This window comes from Cucumis melo, chromosome 6 (genome assembly GCF_025177605.1).
Source record: "Cucumis melo cultivar AY chromosome 6, USDA_Cmelo_AY_1.0, whole genome shotgun sequence".
Classification (NCBI taxonomy): Eukaryota; Viridiplantae; Streptophyta; class Magnoliopsida; order Cucurbitales; family Cucurbitaceae; genus Cucumis; species Cucumis melo.
Genome location: NC_066862.1, coordinates 30,235,884 through 30,246,037, shown reverse-complemented (window position 1 = coordinate 30,246,037; position 10,154 = coordinate 30,235,884). Strand labels below are relative to the sequence as shown.

Below are 10,154 nucleotides of genomic sequence, written 5' to 3'. Positions count from 1 at the left end.
GGACCAATAGAAAGGAAAGACTAACAGCTCAAAATGTCGGTTCTTGGAAATTGTAGGACTGACCGCTGACCACAGGGAAGAAAAAGTCTTCTCTTTGTCTTTAACCTTAAACAAACACCGATCATGGCCGCTCTCGACGGCGCCGTTCCCCATCCCCATTTTCTTCACGCTCTCTTCCGTTCTGAGACTCAGAACTACCTTCTCCGCAATAATGGCGAAAAGGTAACCCCCTATTCATTCTTCCACTTATTATTCTTTCATTTCCATCCATTTCTTGCATTTCCCAATTCTGCCGATGCTACCCTCTTTAACCAGATTTTGTTACTTCTTTAAATTTCTTTTTGTTCAATGTTTCTGTACTTTGTATGCTGAAACTAATTATGGAGAATCTAACGAACTGTTATGGAGAATCTAACGAACTGTTATGGAGAATCTAACATAATGTTTATAGATATAAAATAGTTAATTGAGATGAAGCTTGTGATGTTTAATATTTGGTTCCCCTGAATTTTGAGTGCTCTAATAATCTTGTTGCTGCTAAATCATCAACTCTGTAGGTTGAGATTGAGATGCTAAAGGGAAAAACTCTTGGCTTGTACTTTTCAGCAGCTTGGTGTGGCCAATCTCAAAGATTCACCCCCTCTTTGGTGGAAGTGTATAATGAACTCTCTTCTAAAGCCAATTTTGAGGTCATTTTTGTGTCAGCTGATGATGATGAGAAGTCTTTTAGAAAATATTTCTCTAAGATGCCATGGCTTGCTGTCCCATTTTCGGATTTAGAGAGAAGGGATCATTTGGATAGCTTGTTCGAAGTGAGGGGAATACCCCAACTCATAATCCTTGATAAGAATGGGAAATTTTCTACTGATAGTGGAGTCGATTTCGTACTAGAATTCGGAGCTGAGGGGTATCCTTTTACGGTGGATAAAATCACTCAATTGTTGAACCAAGAAGCAGTAGCCAGAATGAATGAATCCTTGAGATCTATCATGGTCTCTTCCTCACGTGATTTTGTAATAACATCTAAAGGAGAGAAAGTCAGTTCCTATCATTTTTCTCAACATTGCTCTTTCAAAACCTGTTTTAACTTATTTCTAATCTTCTTTTTTTACTTGCCAGGTACCTGTAGCTGAGCTTGAAGGGAAGGTAATAGGTCTTTATTTTTCGTTGTCTTCATATGAACGATGTATAGCTTTTACACCAAAGCTTGTGGATGCTTATGAGAAACTGAAAGCGAAGGGGGAGAAATTTGAAATTGTGTTGATAGCCATTGATCAAGATGAAGAATTGTATAAAGAAGCTTTGAGAAACGTTCCTTGGTTTGCATTACCATTCAGAGATAATAGATGTGATAAGTTGATTCGATATTTTGAGGTTTCGACACTACCCACCTTGGTCATAATTGGACAAGATGGAAAAACTCTTCACTCTAATGTTGCTAATGCTGTCGCAGAACACGGTTTTCTACCGTATCCATTCACAGAAGAAAAGTTTGCAGAGCTTGCAAAGATTGAAAAGGCAAAAGAGGAAGCTCAAACTCTCGAGTCGATTTTAGTTTTGGGGGAGCATGATTATGTCATCAAGAATGATGAAACCAAGGTTTGAATTTTGCATCAATTGGATATGCAATTTTTTTTGAATTTACTCCGACTCTACATTCACATGACATTCTTTAAGATAAAAGTGCAACTTCTTTACTGCATTTATGGTCATGGATACTTATCTTTGTAAGCCATAGTAATTAGTTTCCTTACTTGACAAAATAAAAGTCATTGGTGCATAAAGAACTATATTGGATGTTTGATTTTTCAGATTCCGGTGTCGAATCTGGTGGGTAAGAACATCCTCATCTACATCTCAGCAGATTGGTGCCCACCATGTCGTGTATTTCTACCAAAACTGATTGAAACATATCACAATGTAAAGAAGAAGGATGACAATCTGGAAGTAATCTTCATTTCTTGCGATAGGGATGAGTCATCGTTCAAAAATATGTTCTCTAGAATGCCATGGTTGGCTGTTCCATTTGATGACCAAAGGAAAGCATCAATAAGGCGTAAATTCAAGGTTCAAGTGGAAGGAATGCCTGCACTCATTTCTATCGGAGAAGATGGGCGCACTGTGACAGATGATGCTGTTGAACTTATTTCAAATTATGGTGCTAAGGCTTATCCATTCAATGCTGGTAGAATTGAAGAGTTGAAGTTAGAAATTGAGGTGATGGCAAAGAATTGGCCGCAGGAGGTGAAGCATATACTCCATGAAGAACATCCAATTTCACTTGTGTCTCGACAAGGATATGTATGCGACGGATGCGAAAAGGACGGGCGTTTATGGTCGTACTGCTGCAAGAAGTGTAACTTTGATCTCCATCCCAGGTGTGCTTTGGAAAAGAGACCAGAAAACCAAGATGAGATGGAAGCATGGAGTTGTTGTGGTTGAAGTTTACTCCATTCATGTTGAAAAAGTCTGCACACTTTCCCTACTCAACTTTTGTTTGTTCGAGTACAATAATTTACCATAATTACAAAGATAGGATATTGAACTTCGATTTCTAAATAGCTTTTACTAGAGTAGGGAAATATGTCGATTTCCCTTGAGCTAAGGTTACTGAATTAGACAACTCGACCTTGTTTATACTTTTGGTTTTTTTCTTACATATCTTATTCTCTCTTTTGAGATTCCACTTCTCTTTGTGTATATGAGTAAAAACCCTTTACTTTTCTAGTATTTATATTTATATTTAAGATTTCGTCAATCTGTCGACATGATTTCTTATATTGTTAATTGATTGTTTAGATATTCTTTCCTACCGGTTATGTACAATAAACCTAGATGATTATAACATTATTTATGGGATAATTGTCACAAATAGTAGTCAAAGGGTCAAAAATAGCATCCTTCTTGGTCTAGCGTCAAAAATGGTTTGTTCTGGTATATCTCGATTATGATCAATCGAAACTAAATCGTTAACGTACATTTAAATCACAATTTTTTGGACACTCTTTGTACAATCCCATCGAGGATGAAGACTAGGAGCAAACAAAATTCGAGAGAAACTATAAATACAAGAGTAAGTTAATTAGACTAATCGAAGGTATTTTCAAATGAACCAAAATATATGAAATATACATTGGGAGTCTGTGTTTAAGAGAACCTCTAAAGAAAAGAAAGAAAAGGTCTTTCTTCCCGTCGGCCACACTCTCTCGCTTGATCGCACAGCAAGGCCATCCCCCCATCTCCGATCGTTCTGCTGCCGGCCGGCCAGTCGTGTAGAATTGCCAGCAGTCCGCCGGAGGTAAGGTTTCTTTCTCTTTCTCTCTCTCTCTCATCATTTTTCGAGCTTCAATTGAAAATATGATCTATTGCCTTCCAATTTTCAATCGGCACTACGACAATAGGTTTCTTCTCATTCCCTAACCCTAGAATAGATTTATTAGCCATGAAATGATTAATCTGAAAATTGACCTTGGAATGCTTCTCTACTGCCGTCTTTATTAAGAATGAGAAGAAATTAAAGTTTCATAAGTTTCGAAGGAAGATGATTTAGAACACTTCAACTAGAAATCTCTTCTATAACGAGGGCTGCCTTAGAAGCTTGAAGATTCTTCTCATACTTCCTAAGAAGATCCTTTTTCATAGACTAGAAAGTGAGCCAGCCTTGTTTATTGATTAATCAATTGAAATTGGAATGTAGGGACTGAGTTTCAGTTAAATTTGTTCTGCTGCTGTTTGAGGGACGGCGTTTTTGACATCATGGTTAATGCTATTAAAGGGATGTTCATCTCCTGGTAAAATGCCTTCTTCTGCATTACTTGAAAGATAGATATCTATTTTTGGGTGTACTTTCTTCTGTTTGATTATGGAGTTTTGTTTCCTTCTGTTAGTTGTTTCGTTGATCTCTTTGGAATTGCTATGATATTTGAACGACACAGCTTCTACGAGACTAGAGACTTCAATTGCGATTTTGTTTATTATTTCTCTTGTTTGGTTATGTTCAACTTCAATCTTTCTTCCCCCCTTCCCCGTTTTTCTTTATGATCTCTTCTGATTACTGTAATAGAGTTTGTGATTATTATGACAGTTTAAATGGTGGAGCTTCTTATAATTCTTAGAAATTTCACTGGGAGTCTACTAATACTTGGGGCTATAAGATTCTTCTTTCTTTCTTTTTCCTCAGTACTTGTCGGATGATAATCTCGTCTTTGGACTTGGTATGACAATCGAAATGGCTTCACTTTTAAAAGACTTCAAACTTGCATTGTGATATTGTTTGGTTACTTGGGATTTTGTTGGTCTTTCTTTTTCTCTCCCTGATTTTTAAATGATTGTTTCTAAACGTTGGGCTAGAGTTTGGCATGGAGTGGAGTTGTTTAGTTTTGGATATGAAATCAATGTTTTTTAGTTATGGGAACCATAGTGGGTCAGGGTCTAAGAACTCGTTAAGCCAAACGAGAAGCAGAGTTAGCAACTCCATTCCCCCAACTCCGACTCCTTGGGTCAAACATGCCTTTATGTGATCATTATGTCATTCTAAAGGAAAGCTTTGATGATGTCTACCAATACTTGGGGTCGTGTTCTCTTCTTCTCTCTCCCCCTGCTCCTCCCTAGTCATTGTTGGATGATCTCTTTTGAACACTATGATAGGCCTTTAGAATTAGTACGACAATCAAAATGACAACACTTTTAGAAGACTCGAAACTTTGTGATATCGTTTACCATTTGGGATCTTGTTCATTTTTTTCTCCCTGTTCTGTTGATGATTATATTCTCTTCTAAACATTGGAATAGGTCACTGGGATGTTGGTACGACTTTTGAGTTATTGTTTCTTATTCAAATAACGAGGCACAATGACCTTGGCAGTTATCCATTTTGCAATGATGTGGTAGAATTTGTTATTAGCAGCAGTTCGTATAGCTTGAAATATCTTTGTGTATTCTATCATACACCATTTGTGAACACGGTAAATGGTTTTTGATATGCATTTGATGTTGCCTTCCTTTCATCTTTAATTTGCAACTTTTGGCAAAACTTCATGCTAGCTTTACTAAGGGGGGATTGGATTGGGAGAAAATGCAAAACTTCTTGCTTTTCAGGATGAATAGAATTGTTGGCATTTTCTTGTGTTAAGATAAATTAACTTCTTCCTTTATGCAGTGACGTACCTATGGCACAATTTATCATCAATTACAATGCCTCCTTGCCTGCATCCCATAGATTTATAATCCATATACTGGATAACACTCACATGTTTGTGCAACCCCATGTAGCTGACATGATTCGGAACGCCATCTCAGAATTTCGAGATCAGATTTCTTATGAGAAACCTACTTGAGCCATGTTGTTAATCGAAGTTTCACTATATAATTGTATTTTTTTTTTTTTTTTTTGGAGTTATAGATTTTGCTTCTAAAATTTATTGTGCATTTAAACAGTTTTACTTTGTAGTGATGTCTCTCCACTATGCAATGTATATCATCTGACTTGAAGATCTAAAATGGCAGAGACTGGTCATTTTTAAGGTGGACACCAAATTTAAAATAATATATTTCTCTTTAAAAAGGTAATTACGTATTGGATACATAATTGAAAGTTTGTAAATATGTTTACATTTTTAGAAAACTTTTTCGACCAAAAGTTAGAAATTTAGAACTTAAATAAAGGATTTTGTGATTCAAAATTCATATCAATAAAATTCAACTATTTACAAAATTATAGTAAACCTTCCACTAATTAGATAATGAATCTTGAAATATTTATCAAATTATAGTAAACTTTAAATAATTAATTAAAGTTTTGAGGTAAGTTTTTTTTATACAATGAATATTTTTAAAATAATTATTTAAAATTTAAATGATAAAATGAACCAAATTATTTATAAAATATTGAAATTTTAATATGATAGTCTAACATATTTAACAGTTTTATCATTTTAAATAATTTAAAAAATAAGCAAAATTGGGACACATTTTAGAAGGAAATTCAAAAGTTATGTAGTCGAGCTATCTTATCTTGTATTTAGTTGGAACTTCATATTCTTAGAGCCTATCAAAATCTTTCTATCCCCTCCGTAGTAAATGTGGATATATATTAAGAATTTTTTGGATTACTTTTTAAAGAAGAGTTTTAAGATTTGGAAGTTACGAGATATTTTAAGAAGTTAAAAAATGTTCAATCTGAAATCAATTATGAAACTGAAGTTCAAATGTTCAATCTGAAATTCAATTATAAACTTGTTTCATGTGATTCATGATGATCATACACATGTTTTAGGAAGCTCTTAATTACTGTTTTTATATCTTGTAAATATCCTGTAACTTTCAAACATTAAATGTCTAATCTCAAAACAATTATTTATTTGGTTTAGGTGATTTATAATAATTTTACAACATGTTTGAGAAGTTTCTTTAGCTATCTATTTAATCTCGCAAACATCTCATAGGCAATGTCCAAATTCGAAATGCACAGCGTCAATTTAATTATTTACTTATTTTATGTGATTTTATAACATGTTGGAGGAGTTTTTTTTCAGCGACACATCTCACAGATGTGTGGCAAAAATCCAAATTTGAAATACCCCAACCCCAAATCAAATTACCCTATAAAAGTAACCGTGAGATGCTACGATTTTTTCATATTCATCCTAAATCACATAAAAAAATATGATGTTTAAACATACGATTCTTTGATTATGAGCATTGTGAGGAATGATGAGGAAACCCATGAAAGTAGATCCAAATACCTCTTATTTGCACAAACAAATGTAGTACGATCTTTCATCAAATTTGAAACTAAAGTAAAAAACTAAATCGTAGAAGTTTGGCTAAATCTAAATCCAGAAAATTTAAGTGGATTCAAAGTTTAAGCCCCAACAAAAGAAAGTTAATGACAAATACCCAAAATTCCAAATGTAAAAATTTCATCAAACAGAATCAAATCGTAGAAAATGGAAGAAATTAAAGGGTGAATAATTAAAATTTCATCAAACAGAAGTCGATGTTGAATTTCTACTCTTTTCTATTCATTCTTTTTTTAGAGAGAGAGAGAGATAATTCATTATAGTCATTTTACCACGGAGAGCACCTAAATAGAACAGTACTGACGTGAAATCTGCTTTCTAAACCTCTGTCTAGAGTCCAGAATACAAATGAAGTTCCCAACCCAAACGAGAATGTCAATGAAATCCTCAAAGTGCAGCAGCTTCAGGAAAATAAAAAAGGTACTGGAGGATAGAAATTCAACTCACAACTAATGGGAACAACCGTTGAGATACAATCAACAACAGCATGCAAGCCATTGTTTCTATTCATTCATTCATTCATCATCTTCCAAAGCATGATATATCATCCTGTAATGACAATCGAGCGAGAACTCGGTCAGTGGTATTTAACTAGTTAAGTCAAGAAAAAGCAACAGAACAAGAACATGAAAAGTCTTTCTCGTCTCCAAGTGTACCAGAATATAGAAAGGAAGAGGAGGACAACTAGATAGGCTAGTTTGAAAAGCCGTTGCTTCTTTTCCCAGTTTAGCATGTTGAATATCTCTGTAACATCTACCAGGTACTGTCTTCGTAGATATCTGATCACAATAAAAGAGTAATATGAGGTAATTGTTAGTAATATTATTAGATATAGGGAGTGGGGAAAAATGAATGAAGGTAGACAATACTTTAGTTGGTTTAGGCTTTGGAGTACTTGAGAGGCATCATCGTATTCGTTTATCCTTTAATATTTCACTACAATTTCATTTTTTTGGTTTCTATCCATATCCTGTGGACCTACAAATATGTAATGAATAGAATATTGCCATGACCACCCCACTACTCAGGGAACTGATGTAAGAATGCTAGAGCTGGGAGTTATGTTACCAAAATATTACAATATTCAAAATACTTAGTTTTTCCAAATATAGGATAGGCCTCAACTTTGAGCAAAAGAGAGATTCTGACTCAAATGTTTTGAATGGTACATTACATGGTAAATTAGTTCTTCAACTAAGGAGGTTCTACTATGACTCTACGCTACCACGTGCATTTTCTGGGATGTAAATAAAGCAAGCTCTAACCATATACCTTATGCAACACACGACACATCATGGATAGTCAACAATCTGTAGTTCGAAAAAATGTATTAAAAGTGTAACTAGACATATTCTCCAAATAGTAGTCTCCCATCACATCCCAACTAGAATATTAAGCAGCCACAGTTTACAATCTTACATACCAACATGATCTATGCTACCCACTGACAGTAAGCTAGCCATGTGAATAATCATCATATCTAGCATCAAGTATCTGTACATTAAGTCAAATCAATGATTCTAAATGCTTAAAATCAGAAGCATATATCCTATATGGTCAAAACTGTTGAATCAAAATCATGTGTTTTTGTTTGCATTGTACTGTACATATCATGTAAGATATTCTTTGCTTTTGATAATAAGTTCAATCAAAGGTGAGGGATGAAAATACTTACAGTCTCACATTATAGTATATGTAGGGCCCACATAACATTGACATACCCCAATGCCCTGTTAAAAGATAGAAGAGGCACAAAACTCCCATGGCAACGAACTCCGGCATAATCACTTTATTTATTCTAGAAGCAGAGTCATAAGGGTTGATATAATCAAACTCGAGATCTGCCAAGCACATGAGCTACACAAAAATAATGATGATGATGATGATGATAGAAACAAATTAAAAACAAGAACTTGATTCTTGATCCTGCATACTCAAAAAGATCAAAGAGAGGCAAACTGATATGCATAAATACAAATGGAAAACTTGATTGAAAAACGTCCTAAAATGATATTTAAACTTTTTAATATGTTTCGATACAGCTCATTAGTCATTGCCAGCCTCTTGGAAAACTGAGCCTCTACCAATAGATTTTTGGAGGATCAACATTAGAAAGTCCTAACTAAGAATCAGTCAACATGTTATAATGATCCATTGCATCCATTATCTTCAAGGCTATATCCCATAAATTTTAACTTTAATCATACTTTGCTCATAACAAACGACACCAAAAACGTAAGGATTTATAAATAAACTTCAAACAAACTACCGCCAGCAAGAACCCAGACCTCATCGAGAAATTGGGGTAAAGAAACCAAAACTGCAAATTATTAAAACAAGAGAACTAGAGAGCATGATATGCAATTCATAATTGAATAAAAAAAAACCCAATGATTACTAGCCGCTACTGGAAAACTCAATAGAAAACCAATCCAAGATGCACTAGAAAAATTACGGTTTCTTTAAAAGTGCTTCCAAAATAAGTAAATTCTAAATGTGCTAAACCCTAATCTGTTCGAAATGAACAAATAGCGCATCGAAATTGTTATTTTACTTCAAATTTAATGTTCAGAAATGGTAGTAAAATAAATCCGCGTTTACATTTTTACACAAACCGTCTTTGATTCTACTTTACGAACTTGAAAGGAAGATAATGCGAGACAAAGAGATAGGGTTTTCGAATTTACCTGATAAACAAGGACAATAAGAAGAGCAATGAGGAAGAAGAATGATACAAGCCACACATATAAATCCTCCATGCTCCTCCTCTTCCCTTCCGCAGTCAACCAAACTATATTACCAGTGATTCTTGGTTAAAAGACGAACAGAATGATTGAAGTAACACCATTTCGGAGCAAGATGGCGGCTAAGTGAAGATGCAGAAGAAGAAGATTAGGGATGAAAACTCACGCTATAGTTCACGGAACCGGAAGTTTAACGAAGGTTTGTGGTGAAGGATGAATCGGAAAGTGGATTTGGAACTTGGATGACCGGAAGAACTCGACGTTGACGAAAGCCGCCGTCGGGTGGTTAGGGGGTCAGATTTCTGAAGATGCTTTTGGAAATCAAATCAAATTTAGGCTTTGAAAATATGCTAAATTATAAAAATAAACCGAAACATTCAAAAGTTTCACTTATAACCTCAACCCCCAACAATTTTTTTTTTAAAAAAATACTACTGATATATAAAATATTGGAACATTTTTAAATATCGTAAAAAAAAATCAAAATATTTATAAAATATAACAAAATTTCAGATTCTATCACATTACCGTTTATTAAATATTCAAATTGATCCTTACTATGTAGGAGTAAAAGCCATCTATTGATTGATCGATCGATCGGTTTAAGTCA

The 10,154-nt window shown here is 34.4% G+C and overlaps 3 protein-coding genes across 6 annotated transcripts; 2 read left to right on the top strand and 1 right to left on the bottom strand.

Moving 5' to 3' along the window:
• On the top strand, positions 1–2,758 carry LOC103490942 (probable nucleoredoxin 1). Its single transcript, XM_008450698.3, has 4 exons — positions 1–222; positions 558–1,037; positions 1,120–1,599; positions 1,813–2,758. Exons 1-4 carry the CDS (start codon positions 124–126, stop codon positions 2,440–2,442), a joined length of 1,689 nt encoding a protein of 562 aa, XP_008448920.1. The 5' UTR covers positions 1–123; the 3' UTR covers positions 2,443–2,758.
• A 324-nt stretch (positions 2,759–3,082) lies between these two features.
• Positions 3,083–5,568, top strand: LOC103490941 (general transcription and DNA repair factor IIH subunit TFB5). 2 transcript variants are annotated; one of them, XM_008450697.3, is made up of 3 exons: positions 3,083–3,303; positions 3,698–3,791; positions 5,159–5,568. In XM_008450697.3, the coding sequence occupies exons 2-3, from the start codon at positions 3,757–3,759 to the stop codon at positions 5,334–5,336; spliced, it is 213 nt and encodes a 70-aa protein (XP_008448919.1). In that variant the 5' UTR covers positions 3,083–3,303; positions 3,698–3,756; the 3' UTR covers positions 5,337–5,568. The 2 variants fall into 2 exon arrangements, with proteins under 2 accessions (XP_008448919.1, XP_008448918.1); XM_008450696.3 differs by having other exon boundaries at positions 3,085–3,298.
• Positions 5,569–6,998: 1,430 nt separating this feature from the next.
• On the bottom strand, positions 6,999–9,934 carry LOC103490940 (protein cornichon homolog 4). 3 transcript variants are annotated; one of them, XM_051086500.1, is made up of 5 exons: positions 9,711–9,914; positions 9,488–9,591; positions 8,476–8,598; positions 7,457–7,579; positions 6,999–7,349 (listed from the first exon to the last, which is right to left on the bottom strand). In XM_051086500.1, the coding sequence occupies exons 2-5, from the start codon at positions 9,544–9,546 to the stop codon at positions 7,316–7,318; spliced, it is 339 nt and encodes a 112-aa protein (XP_050942457.1). In that variant the 5' UTR covers positions 9,547–9,591; positions 9,711–9,914; the 3' UTR covers positions 6,999–7,315. The 3 variants fall into 3 exon arrangements, with proteins under 3 accessions (XP_050942457.1, XP_008448917.1, XP_008448916.1); XM_008450695.2 differs by having other exon boundaries at positions 8,476–8,657; positions 9,711–9,911; XM_008450694.3 differs by having other exon boundaries at positions 8,476–8,657; positions 9,488–9,934.
• Between the last annotated feature and the right edge of the window lie 220 nt (positions 9,935–10,154).